The sequence below is a fragment of the Neolamprologus brichardi genome, chromosome 15 (genome assembly GCF_056152115.1).
Source record: "Neolamprologus brichardi isolate AB-2024 chromosome 15, ASM5615211v1, whole genome shotgun sequence".
In the NCBI taxonomy this organism is placed as follows: domain Eukaryota; kingdom Metazoa; phylum Chordata; class Actinopteri; order Cichliformes; family Cichlidae; genus Neolamprologus; species Neolamprologus brichardi.
This window is the reverse complement of record NC_142118.1, coordinates 16,958,946-16,972,079: the sequence shown is the minus strand read 5'-3', so window position 1 is coordinate 16,972,079 and position 13,134 is coordinate 16,958,946. Positions and strand designations below refer to the sequence as shown.

Sequence of the window (13,134 nt, the reverse complement as noted above, 5' to 3'; positions counted from 1 at the left end):
GGTCATGGAAATTTTAAATTAAGCTTAATGAAGATGGATTATTCTCAGTGGTGTCTACTCACCTGCAATCTAATTTCACATTTCGATTTGTATTATTGATCATAGCACATGTCACATGTTTCAGCCAATTTAACCGACACCTTGTTTTATTCTTTACTGTGATCCATTTTCAAACAAAGAAAATTGGGTGAAAATGTGCACAAAATGCTCACACAGCCATTATAATGCATAGCATGTTTATTTTTTACAGTTACTGCTGTCTAATAAAAAAAAGCCTGGAAAAAGATTATGTGCTTATAATCATTTCAGTATAAACAAAATGAAGCGATACTGATATTTACATGTGGGAGGTTCAGCAAAAACTTCCAACAGGTGATGGGTAATGTCCACCATCTAGAGGCAACTCTGGAAACTGCACCACACCAATAATAGGGTTTTATGCTTTAAACTACAGTGGCCATAATCGTGCAGTCTGTAATGCTGGGTTGTTGTTGTTTTGTTTTTTTGAAAGAGTTGGGATTTCAATGTTTGCAAATCTTTTTAACTCCCAACATAGCTTTCATTTGAGCCAATTCATCTTTTTAATTTTTTTTTGCCCATATTGGAACATTAAAGTCTGCAGAAACAGAACAGCTTTGTACAGTGAGAACTGTTTGTGTGTACAGCAAAAAGCAAAACAGCACATCTTTGACCAGAAGAAACAGACTAAGACTCTGTACATTATACTTATTCTTTGATTTGTAAAAGAATTTAAGTTTTTAGTTTTTCCCCTCTATACTGTACAACAGAGTTTAATTCTCAACATAATAACACTTCATGAATCTTTCTGACAGTCTTTGTCAGCAGGTTCTTGGCGGGAGTGAACGAAGCCACAATGTCTTCAATCTGTTGAATCCTAGAAATACACAAAAATGTAAAAATTTAACTTTATACTTGAAGATAATATATTATTCCTTTAACACTGTTACCTTCAATAGTAATATTCTCCATAAAACAACGTAATTTCTGTCAGTATTCATTAAATAAACAATAGGTTTTTTTAAATCTAAATTTCTTGATTTATATTTAAATTTTACTTACGTTGTGCTTCCAATGATGTTTTTAAAGCTCTCTACATGCAGGACACAGAAGTGGTTGATGAGAGAGATGGCAAAGACGACCTCAAATTTGGAAAATTTCTTCAGAGTGCTGAAGACAATGCGCACTCTGGAAGAATAATTGAATGTTATACACCACAGCATTGCAAAATGCAAAACTGCATGCAGATGTGAATGATTTTTTGGATCAAAAAGTGGAATATTTGTCATTTCTGTGAAGCACAGTAGTTCTTACTTGGTGTCCATGCAGCTGATGTCGAGTATATCCAGCCGTAGCCCTCCCCACAGTTTCAGGAGACGCAGTTCCTCTCCCAGAAGACGACAGCGACTCACCACCAGGCTGACATCATGGAGCAGCTGAGAACACAGCAGGCAAAATACTTTAGCTGAAGGCACAGACTGTATAAACGATAGACATATCTTCTGGATCTCATCATTTAAGCTAAAACAGACTAATTTAAACTAGCATTTGTTTTAATGGCCACCAGGGAGCGATCACTGTGGATGCAACAAAAGTATGCGAGAAACAGCCCACAGGCCTGATCTAATTAAACACAGGCACTTTTCTATCACACGCATTCAGACTCTAATGAACACACTGGGAGCAACTCGGGGTTAAGTATCTGGCCCATTTTACATGAGCCTGTTTCTGTCCTTTGTATGTATCTGGAGTGGGTTCACTCATTTAAGTGTTTATTTACACTTACCTTTGGTACTTGTCTTCTTGTTGGGTATTTCTTTACCCAGCAACTTTCACCTTCAATGTACTCGGAGACCAATTTGTGAACAAGGCATGCATGGCACTGCGACTTCTCATCTGGTAGAAAACACAATTGCTTTCAGTACATATTCATCACAGTAAGTGCAATTAAAGGTAGCTAAAGGCTATTAATTTAGCATGGCAGGTAGGATGAAAAGATCTAATAACCCTCCATCACAGAATGCTTCTTTTACTTATTTTCTTACCATCGAGTTCCAGTTTAAAAGTGATGTGTGTTATTTTCTGCTCAGTGTCGGCATCATTACCTTCAAAAGCAGAAAAACAAAGTTATTAGAGTGCGTCTTAAAAAAAACCAAACCAACAGAATTAAGCAAAATCTAAATTTTAGTATTGTTCAAGGTTTGCGCGAACACTACTGACTGAGGTACAACCATGATGCAAGATATTCCCAACTGTTAGAAACTGTATGAGAAAACGTGAAAAAAAAAGAAATACCATTGGTCTTTTCAAACACCAGCTGCAGATGCATGGTCTCGTGGAGGAAAGTGAAGACTCTGCAGTTGTCCCTCATTTCTCTGAGCTTCCATTCATTCATCCTGATGTAAACAATGTACAAAACCAGTTTTACTTTATCATATTTGTTTACAGAACTGGTCTTAAGCTGTAAAAAATGTTCTTGGTACTGACATATTCAGAAGGCCCATATGAACCTCCAGGTTCCTCGTTTCAGCTCGAAGCCTTTTGACTTTACTTGAATTCTGCTTCTTCTGCATCTCTAGTTCAGATATTTGTCTTTAGCAGGAACGAAGAAAACAAAGAAGAAATAATCGAGACCACTCAAAACTGGTAATTCTCAACATTCACTGCATAATTCAACGAAGAAAAAAAAAAAAAAAGATAGTTAATTTTAACCCACATCTCATTATCAGCCGTCGTCTCAGTGACTCTCTTCATTTCTGTTAAACAAAACGAACCAGTAAAGGCACTTAGGACTTATTCAATTAAACTGACGTAAAATAAAAAACAAATAGATCAAACAGTATTAAGTTACCTTCCTGCATCGACTTCAGACTTGGTTTGTCTTCAAACCCCTTTTCTTCAACTGCAGCAAATTCTAAATGAAGGAGAATAGGTTAGGCTAGAGCAACACATCCAACCTCTTTGTGCCCCCAGAGAAAGGTTTGCTAACAGGTCATCATCTTCCATCAAAACTACTGACAACTTTGGAAATGTGCTGCAACAAAAGCAATCACATAGAGATTTGCGGTGCAGCACCATCTTTGCGATCGATTTCATCTAGCAACAGCCAAACGATAGAGAAATACATATGTTAGTGACTGAAACATTAGTTAATATCTACAAAACGAGCAAACTCTGTGGTATATCACAAACAGGAAAGTCATGTTTTCAAAGTAGCTATACCCGTTTCTAATTCACAAATACAGTCATCCAGAATTTTTATCATCTCATCTGCTTCCTGAATTCTTCCTCTTAACTTCTGCTGCTCCTCCTGGAAACAAAACAAAAACAAAAAACAAACCCCAAAACAAAACAATGTCAATTTCATTTTGCATTCAAAGAAGTCCCCAATTTTGAATTTCAGTATTTTCTTTCTAAATGTGTGGAAGTTCTTACCAGATTCGCCTGCAAAAGATTTGAGTACAGAACCTCCTTCATTTCATGTGACTGAACTTTGCTTGTTTTTCTGAAGAAGTTATTTCTCTCCTTTAGTTTAGCACCGAAAGATTTCAGCTGTTGATTCAAACAAACGCCGCATTGGGTGAATTGTGAGAACAGATGCCAAATTCATGTCATACACAAGCGCACAGCAAAGGCCAATAGCTAAATAAAGTTAAATAAAATACATTGCAATCAAAAAATATATACATACTGTAAATTACTTAATGTTCATCCTGCCCAAATAAATGTAAACATATCACATAAAAAATTACTTTGACTAATACCTCTTTATCTGAAGCATATCTCATGTCCTCCCACAAAGATCTATTGACAGCATTAAGAGGTTTATTTAGATCCTGCATTCGCACCTTCAGCCTACAAAGAACAAAACAGACATGTTTTTAAACTTCAATTGTAACGTCTGAGATTAAACATAAAAAGAATTGTACAATTTTTAACGAGTTATAATTGTGTTTGTAAGCTACACCCAGTTTTTCCTTGTGATTTTGTGAGTTTACAGCGATACAGCACAATTCATCTAAACCAGTGGTCCCCAACCCTCGGGCCAGTACCAGTCCGTGAGTCGTTTAGTACCGGGCTGCGAGTGTTGGGGCTCGGGTGTGAAATTTATGGTTTTCAGGGTTTTTAGCGTTATTTTTTAAATTGTTTTGTGGTTACACTCAGTTTCTCTGGATCTTACCCCGTGTGTTATGAATAAATTTTCTTTTTTTGGTACCGGTACTGGTTTTATTTTGTTGTATTTATCCAGGACACCTTAAAGGCCGGTCCGTGAAAATATTATCAAACATAAACCGGTCCATGGCGCAAAAAAGGTTGGGGACCGCTTATCTAAACCACAAGTTTAGATGAATAAATGTATTTAACTACTTAATGTTTTCAGTATATTTCTGTAGGTTTAATCATGTGTACAGTATATGTCATAAAACTTGAAGTGCACATACCCTTCAACCTTTTCTTTGAGGTTAAAGACATCCGTCTCATAAACCATCTGTTTAGGACGACTGATATGTTGGTCTTTCAGTAAATCCATTGGTGAGGCCTCTGTGTCTGACAAAAACTGAAAAAACAACAACAAAAGTCACTATAACATAATATTTTTGTTTGTGTATATAATGGGGAAGTAATTTTTAACACAGAAGATTGACCTACTCTGCCAGGAAGGACACTCTCCCGAGGATTATGGATGACAAAGTCAATGCCGAAGAGTTTAAAAAACTCCAAGACCGTTATGGTGCCATCTTTGAGTTTCTGTAATCAAGGCATCAAATGCAGTGAAATATGAGGCAAGTGTACATTTTCAGATTTCAAATAAATCAATTTTTAAAAATAAAACTTCTTACCATCTGCACATCAACAGCACTGTCTTCAAGCTGAGATTCAAACAAGCTGTGTTTAAAAGCTAAAAAAAACAAAACCAAAAGAAAACAAAGACATTTAATAATAATAGTGTAAAAGGAAACATTATTTCAATCAGGAATACAAGATCTTAATGATGCCCATCAACGTCAAAGATATGAACTTACTTGACTCAGATGCAGTTTCACATTTGATGCTGGCTGTGTGATTGCTGGAGGAATCTATTGTCTGTGTAGTCGTACGAGCTGTAGTTATATTACTGTCACACTCTATGACCTCTGACTGCAATGCACAAGAAACAAAACACATGGGATAAAAGAAACCATATTAAAGGTAAATTACGTAAAACAGAGAAAGCTGACCTACCACTTCAACAGTCACACAGGATACTTTCATTCTCTTTTGATCCTCCACATTAGTTTTATCTTCTGGCAGAAGTCTCTTTTGTCCATGAACAGGGCTAATAACATCTTCTTCAAACACAGTGTTCTCTAAAGGCTCGACCATGTTGAACTCTGGACTTTTCTGAGGACTCCTAGTGTCCAGTGCTTCTGACATATCTTCATAACTACCCAGCACTTCATCGTAAATATCACTAACATCATCATCAAAGTTGTTCAGCTCCTTGGCAACGTTGGCGGTGATTGTCTTTGTATGGTCTCCTGAAGATTTCACTCTCTTTGACTCATCAGGTTTGCATTTTTGGGGCAGTTTCGGCTTAAAGCCTCCCAGTGAGATTCTTGACATAAGCTGTTTGGTCTTTGAGCTGAAAGGAGTTGTAGTAATAGCATCACTGGGATGCTCTGCTTCTATAAAACACTGAGCTTGTGCATTGTCTTCAGTGTTTACCAATTCCATTTCAGCTTCTGGTTCTGCCATAGTGACAGGTAATGTTTTATCTTTTGAGTTTTTCTCCAGGTCTTGTTCCAAATGATGCAAAGGTGCGGTGCAGTTATCAGGTACAACTGCACTGGGAGCTGCACTTATCATGTGACTCAAACGCCTTACTTTTGACTGAATATCAGCTAAACTGATTCGTCTAGACTTTCGTGAGCACAATGCATCCACATCCTTTCCAGCAACCTTGGGTGAACTTTCCATATCCTGTGATATCAGACAAGCTGTAGTTCTTGGTTCAGGTTCTTCTGTGTTCTCCCTTTCGTTTGAGTTAAGAGAATCTGGCACATTCATAATTTCCTGGTCATCAGGATTGGATAACCCCAAATCACCACTCCTCTGTGATGCAATCCCAGTTTGTCGCAAATGGTCTGAATTGGGATCTTGTGTGGAGGACAGGCACTGAAGGGGGTCATCTGTGCACGTCTGACCCAAAATGCATCCTGTTTGAGCTTCAGTCATATCCATGCTCAAATTAATTTCTGTACAGTCCATCATGGTTGTACTTACTGGCTTCTTTATGAAAGATGAAACCAAACCTGGAGCTTCACTTTCAGTATTCATAGCAGGTTTCTGTGTTTTAAGCTGTATCAGTATGTCCCTTGGGTCAGTAGCTTTTTGGGGGGATGGTATATCATTGTCCTGTGATTTAATATCAGTCCGTGGGTCACTTGTGTTTGACAAGTTTTTAAATTCTTGATATAAATCATATGCTGATGAAGATATGTTTCCATGCAGACCACAGGCTTCCCTATTTGATTTCTCTACTTTAAAAGAAAAACCCTGGATTTCCTGGATGGGCAGAGCCCTTTGCAATGGTAGAACCAGGTATGGTGCAGAAACACTTGGAATACTTTCAGTGAGGCACTCCGTCATATCCATTGCTCCATCATTTGCATTGAACCTCCCCGTTTTCTCTTCGGAGGTAGGTGGAAAATCCACATTTTGATGTAACTTCTTGTCAAAATCGGTGGCAATCTTTACAGTGTGACTTCGTGTCATATCCATGGCTGCATCATCTGTATTAAACCTCACAGTTTTTTCTCCAAGAGGAGGTAAAAGGTCTGAATTGTGATCTGGCTGCAGATTTAGATTAGTGGCGATGTTCACAGTGTGACTTCGTGTCACATCCATGGCTGCATCATCTGTACTGAACCTCACGGTTTTTTCTCCATTGAGAGGTAAACTGTGATCTGACAGCAACTTTACATTGGTGGCAATGTTCACCGTGTGGCTTCGTGTCACATCCATGGCAGCATCATCTGTACTGAACCTCACAGTTTTTTCTTCGATAGGGGGTAAAAGGTCTGAATTGTGATCTGACTGCAGGTTTAGATTGGTGGCAATGTTCACAGTGTGACTTCGTGTCACATCCATGGCAGCATCATCTGTACTGAACCTCACAGTTTTTTCTCCAAGAGGAGGTAAAAGGTCTGAATTGTGATCTGACTGCAGGTTTAGATTGGTGGCAATGTTTACAGTGTGACTTCGTGTCACATCCATGGCAGCATCATCTGTACTGAACCTCACCGTCTTTTCTCCGATAGGGGGTAAAAGGTCTGAATTGTGATCTGACTGCAGGTTTAGATTGGTGGCAATGTTCACAGTGTGACTTCGTGTCACCTCCATGGCAGCATCATCTATACTGAACCTCACTGTCTTTTCTCCATTAGCAGGTAAGAGGCCTGTGTCTTGGTGAGACTGCAGTTCTAAATCACTGACAATGTTCACTGTGAGACTTTGTGTAACTTCCATAAGGGCATCATCAACAGGAACCACTGTCTTCTCTTTGCAGTCATCTTCCACATCAAGCTTAACCTGAGAAAGACAGTGTAGCAGAGCACATGTGTTCATGAAGATATGTTTCCACACAGACCAGAGGACTCACTATTTGATTGACTTTTTATGACATCTTAGGTTTGTAGTAAAATTAAAATGTCATACTGAAACCATATAAACTTGATGAAAATAAAACAAGTGCCTTTAATGTAAAGCAAATATTGACCAAAATGACCCTGTCTCTTTAAATTTATTTGATCCTTTGTTAAAACAAAGGCATTATTTGGTGCAGCTACCTGAATAAAACTAACCTTAACAAAAAGATCAAGACATGTTTATGCTCACCTGCTGTCTTTGCACCTTTGTGTTTCCAGAAGTCTTCAGGAAGTTTTCTTTACCTTAAGGTGGACATGGTAAAACTGAGTGAGAAACAGCTACCTGACCATAACTTCAATATATAATAATTATTAAAACTTAACTGTGGCACTCTGTACATTTTCTATGTAAAAAAAAAAACCCCAAAACAAACAAAAAAGCCCAATAACTTTGCCGTTTTCATACCTTTACAGCTTGATAATCCAGTTGCTTTACTGTTCTGCCAGTCAGCTTTTCTGACATTACCACTTTGGGCGCATATGCTTTGCGTGGGAAAAAGATCCTGAAGACGGGCATCTGTAGCTGTGCCTGCATCCCCTTCCAAAATGTAGCCAGTTTGAGCTTCAGTCATGTCCATGCTTATGTCTGGTTCGGGACAGACTGCATTTCCATTAGAGGTCATTTTAGTAATCATAGGATTAATGCTGGAGGAAGCTGTATCCAAACTATGTGCTGACAAAGATGTGTTCCTAGGCAGATCACATATTTGACGGTCTTGTTTCTTCTCAGAATTTACTGAATTGGACGCTGAATTACTGGCAGTGTTTGTAGTGAGGCCATAATTCTTATCCATAATACCGTCATCTGGAGTGAATCTTAAAGTTTTCTCTTTAGCAGATAAAAAGTCAAAATTTTGGTCAGACTGTACTTGCAACTGGTGGATATTTACAGTGTGACTTCGTGTCACATCCATACAGGCATCATCTGCAGAAAATCTCACTGTTTTCTCGCTGTAGTTGTTCTCAATGTCAGGTTTATTCTGTGGATGGGAAAGGAAATACTTTGAGTATACAGCAAAATATCAACCTTGATTTGGCAATATGTTCTATCTTCCAGACCAGCTAGAACAAGTATTGTGTTATGCAGTAATTGAAAAATAAAAAGGGAAAAACATTTAATCTCACCTGATTTTTTAGTGCCTTTGAAGATGAAGCTTCAATGCCTAAATGTGGAAATGGGTAATAAATAAATAGACTAGCTAAAGAAACCAGAACACTGCAAAACTAGTGAATTCATTAATTAATTGGTTGAAAATAAATAAATAAATAAATGAGAATCTGTTTTGGAAAATAAATTTCAGGAAATTTAAAACAAAAGCATTCACATGACCTCAAACGAAGATTTAAAGTTTCTCTCATTTCCTTTTTTTTTTTTTTATTCTTAAGCTCTGGTAGAGTAACTTTGTATGGATTACAGTTCATTTTTGCTTTTTCTCCCTCCCTTACAATAGGTCTTGATTCAGCAATTAAATTCATCTACTGTCTGAAATTGTGTTTAAGCTCCTCCTCACTTTAGATTACCCTTTTCCCCCTCTCAGAAACATCAGGGTTCGAACAGCACCTTACCTTTATGGTTAGATGATTTGAGTGCTTCACTTATCCGCTGTCCTGAAGTACTATCTGCTTTCTTGAGACAGTGGGTGTACATGTCTTGTGGTGGAAAAAGAAACTGAAAAGGATCGTCCTGCACACCTTCCAAAATGTGGCCAGTTTGAGCTTCTGTCATATCCATGATTAGTTCAGGACAGATGATAACACCTTTAAAAGGCTCTCTAACATTTTGAGTGGTATTTAGTGGCAAGTTCTCTTTATCAATATCTGCTGATTTGTCCTCTGGAACCAAGGGACCACAGGCGATATTTACTGTGTGACACCCAGTCATGTCCATAAACTCGTCATCTGCAGCAAACACTACTGTCTTCTCTCTGCATTCGTTTTTTGCAACAGAGCTCACCTGAAGAACAGAACACAAACAATTACTACATGCCAACCAAAACTTTACTTTGAAATAACAATTATTAGCATTCAAAGACAACATTTTAAATCTATACTATGTTACGAGCAACTAAAGACAAAACCTCCCATGCATGACTTGCATGGGAGGTTTAGCAAAGTTTAAAAAAATAATAAATGCCAAACTTACCTTATGTCTTTGATGAGGAGCAGGTACGAGAGGATTTATCAAGGACACTTTATCTGATAATTAAAAGTGAAATGAAATTAAGGCCATTTGAAATTCTATTCAATTAGCATTAAAACTGATGAAGCATAAAATTCATACAATGCATACAGGCATAATTTCCTTGCTCTAGTATTAGACTTTCATAAAGTTGTGAGCCTAGACGGCAAGATATTTATGAAAAATGGTCTACACTAAAGGAACCGTGGCAGAACACAGATTTTTGGTCTCTGCTTGGCATCCCATATTTTCTTCTTATCACTTATAAGCTGATGTATAAATGCTGGAGAGTTGTCCTTTAATTTGAGTGACAGAAATAAATGTGATACCTTTTGGGTTGGTTAATCCTGATGCTTTACTGCTCTGCTGCCGTTTCATCTCTGAGTGGGTGTACATGTCTTGAGTAGGAAAAAGACACTGGAAAGGATTATCGTCATCATCACAGACTCCCAGGATGCGATCTGTCTGGGCTTCAGTCATATCCATGCTCACATCATCTTCTGGACAGAGTGCACTCCTGTAGGATGGTTCTCCAGTTTTCCTGGTGTTATGTGGTGTCTTCTCCATCACAGCAGAAACAGACACTGGAACTTGATTTTCTTTATCCAAATTAGGCCTTTGTGTTTTAATCTGGACCAGGGAGCCTTTTGTTTCTTCAGAGGATGCTTCAGCAGGAAGAGTCATCGTTATGTTTACAGCATTAGTGCTCTGGCCGCTTGGTTTAGACAGACTTGCAAGGAAGTTTTCAAATCCAGGATCCAAACATGACAATGATGTGCTTACGTCGACATTTCTGCCTGTGGATAGTGGTGGGACTGTGGCTTTATCATCTATCAAGCGATTTTCTCCAAGAACTGGGAAAATGTCATAGTTGTCAAGGGGTATATCTTCAGGTATGTCTGCAGCAATATTTATAGTGTGGCTTTGGGTCATGTCCATGGCTGCATCTTCTGTGGAAAACATCACTGTTTTTTCCCCAAAGTCATCTCCGGTGGCCTAATAAAGGTAAATAACCTTTGGTCAGTTAATGGGAACAACAAATGTTAAGTTAAAATACTTCTATTATTAAGCATTATAATAATGTAATAAATGCAAAGATAGGCTTCAAATTTACCTTATCCTTTTGTTGGGAAACATGTAGAGGAGCATTCAAAAGAGTTTCCATACCTACATTTGGAGACCTGAATTTAGTAACAGCAATCTCTATAACTATCTAACAGATAATGTGGACAGTACATTGAAAACAATGATCCTACCAATGATTTCACTCCCATCTTCAGTGACTCCCACTTCCACCCTTGTCCAAAAAAATCCAAAGCATTTATGTGAGAGATTTATTTGACTCTTTGTGATAAGACTTGAAATTCAGATGACAGGCTGGACCTTAATAGCTCATTTCACCTTACCTATTTTGTGTGGTTGTTGCTCCTGCTGTAGAATAACATACAATATAATTATAACAATTACAAAAAGTTTTAAAAATTACATTCTTATACATAATACTACATTACATACTTGCTGTTATTATTTCTTGCAAAGGGCTTCGGACAGGGGAGGCATTTTTGACATCCCTATAAAGAGAGAAGTGCTGATTAGGTCAACTTGTTGTTAGGTACTTTTTGTAAAAGGAGCATTTCTTCGTGTCTCACTTAGAAAACAGAAGGACGTCATTAGCAGGGGCAAAACTGACTCGTCTTGAATTCCTCTTTTCCACTGGTTTGACACGTTCCACCTAAGAGGAAAAAGGCTAAATTATATCACCATTTTTTAATTTTTAAACCTTAAGGGTGTCTAGTGCCACAAGCAGTTGGAAATCTTATATCAGACTCTCTGTTTACCACATTTTCTTGCTGATCTTGGTCAGGGAACCTGGCTGATTTCCGTGGCGCTTTTAAAATCTGAAAATTACAAGGTGCAAACAGTTTAGTTCATTTGTACAGAAATAAATAAAATCACACCTCTGATTAAGATACTGACCGAGGAAAGGCGGCGTTTTGAAAATCCACTGCCTTCACTGTAACACAAAGCATGAACAGTAAAACTATCACATAAATATCACAATACATTTGTTAACATAAGGTGTAAAGTAGGAATGTTCCGATATCAATGTCCTTTTTATTTAATACAGTAATTTTGCACTCACTTATTTTTGGGAGGATCCAGAGGCTCCATCGTCAACTGTACGAATATAAAATAATGCTTTATATAGAAATCATTGTTTCAACGGTGTCTTCCTGAAACCCAAAATGTTGCTTAAGAAGCATTTTTAATTTGTCCTAGGTATTTGAGATTTGCAGACCTGATAAGTGTAAAAATGAAGCATTATCTTTGGACGCAAAAACAATTGTTTCTAAAGTAGTGGCAATGGGTTTATTTGACAATAATTACAATAAATTCACCACTGTTTAACAAAGTTTAAAAGACTTTATTAAGCAGAATGAAATGCTGGGGTAAGACCTTATGAGCTGTACATGAACAAATGCCAACAAACAGTTATTGCTGCTAAGGTGGTTCTGAAAGCTCCTGAATCTCGGTGTGTAGTTGCACACAGTCCTGTGCAAACTTTCTTTTTCACATGACCGTAAGTTACAACCTTGATTTAAAAAAATGAGACTGAAGAAAACTTAAGGTTACTACGCCACACCTGTCAGGTGTGCAAAAGTAACGCCACTGTTCTCCAGCAGCCATGAAATGGGAAACCACCACCACAGAATAGACCTGTCATTCAATTTACCAAGACCTTATGAACAAATGCAGCTCGATAAATACTGTTAACGTAACTTATTTGAAATAATAAACAAAGCTAGGCAGCGTTCTGTATTTTCCCTTGTAAAAATCATATTTTAAATAGACAAACCGATAACCACTAACTCTGACGTTACTATTAGCTTCCCATTCACGTAATCAAACAAGAAAACAACTGAACACCAAAGAAGCATTACGGCGCTTACCTTGCTATTGTTGATTGTGATGTTGCGGCGTTCTAAGACAAATACGTTTTTTATTATTACTTCTTAACTAACTTGAAACCATTTTCAAGTCGTTTATCTTCAACCACATTACATACGATACGTAACAATTTTGAAGCTAATGCGAACAAGTCTCGACGCTAACGTCTTGAGTTTTGAATTTAGCCGCCTTCACGCGTGCGCACTAAGGTCCGTCTGTAGCTTAATTTTTATTTAGATAACTGGAGTGTAGTTAACAACAGCCTGTCAATTAAAATGTTAAAACTGATAACTCAGTTTA

General features: G+C 37.7%; 1 protein-coding gene across 1 annotated transcript; it reads right to left on the bottom strand.

The window, feature by feature from the left end:
* knl1 (kinetochore scaffold 1) lies at positions 1–13,051 on the bottom strand. Its single transcript, XM_006792710.3, has 32 exons — positions 12,837–13,051; positions 12,029–12,063; positions 11,863–11,899; positions 11,724–11,783; positions 11,535–11,617; positions 11,401–11,456; positions 11,292–11,316; positions 11,142–11,182; positions 11,000–11,052; positions 10,215–10,881; positions 9,850–9,902; positions 9,273–9,660; positions 8,832–8,869; positions 8,113–8,686; positions 7,897–7,949; positions 5,242–7,590; positions 5,043–5,157; positions 4,860–4,918; positions 4,669–4,767; positions 4,461–4,576; positions 3,783–3,873; positions 3,454–3,570; positions 3,241–3,328; positions 2,870–2,932; positions 2,735–2,774; positions 2,506–2,610; positions 2,314–2,414; positions 2,064–2,123; positions 1,805–1,914; positions 1,333–1,454; positions 1,081–1,206; positions 1–895 (listed from the first exon to the last, which is right to left on the bottom strand). Exons 2-32 carry the CDS (start codon positions 12,055–12,057, stop codon positions 799–801), a joined length of 6,015 nt encoding a protein of 2,004 aa, XP_006792773.2. The 5' UTR covers positions 12,058–12,063; positions 12,837–13,051; the 3' UTR covers positions 1–798.
* Positions 13,052–13,134: the final 83 nt, after the last annotated feature.

Bases quoted from the DNA above. Each gene is read 5' to 3' on its own strand.
- knl1 (XM_006792710.3), bottom strand. From the start codon at position 12,057: ATGGAGCCTCTGGATCCTCCCAAAAATAA. The intron at 11,183-11,291 runs GTAAGGTGAAAT...TTTTTGGACAAG, and splicing joins GCAACAACCACACAAAATAG to GGTGGAAGTGGGAGTCACTG. The intron at 11,053-11,141 runs GTAGGATCATTG...CTCCAAATGTAG, and splicing joins AGATGGGAGTGAAATCATTG to GTATGGAAACTCTTTTGAAT.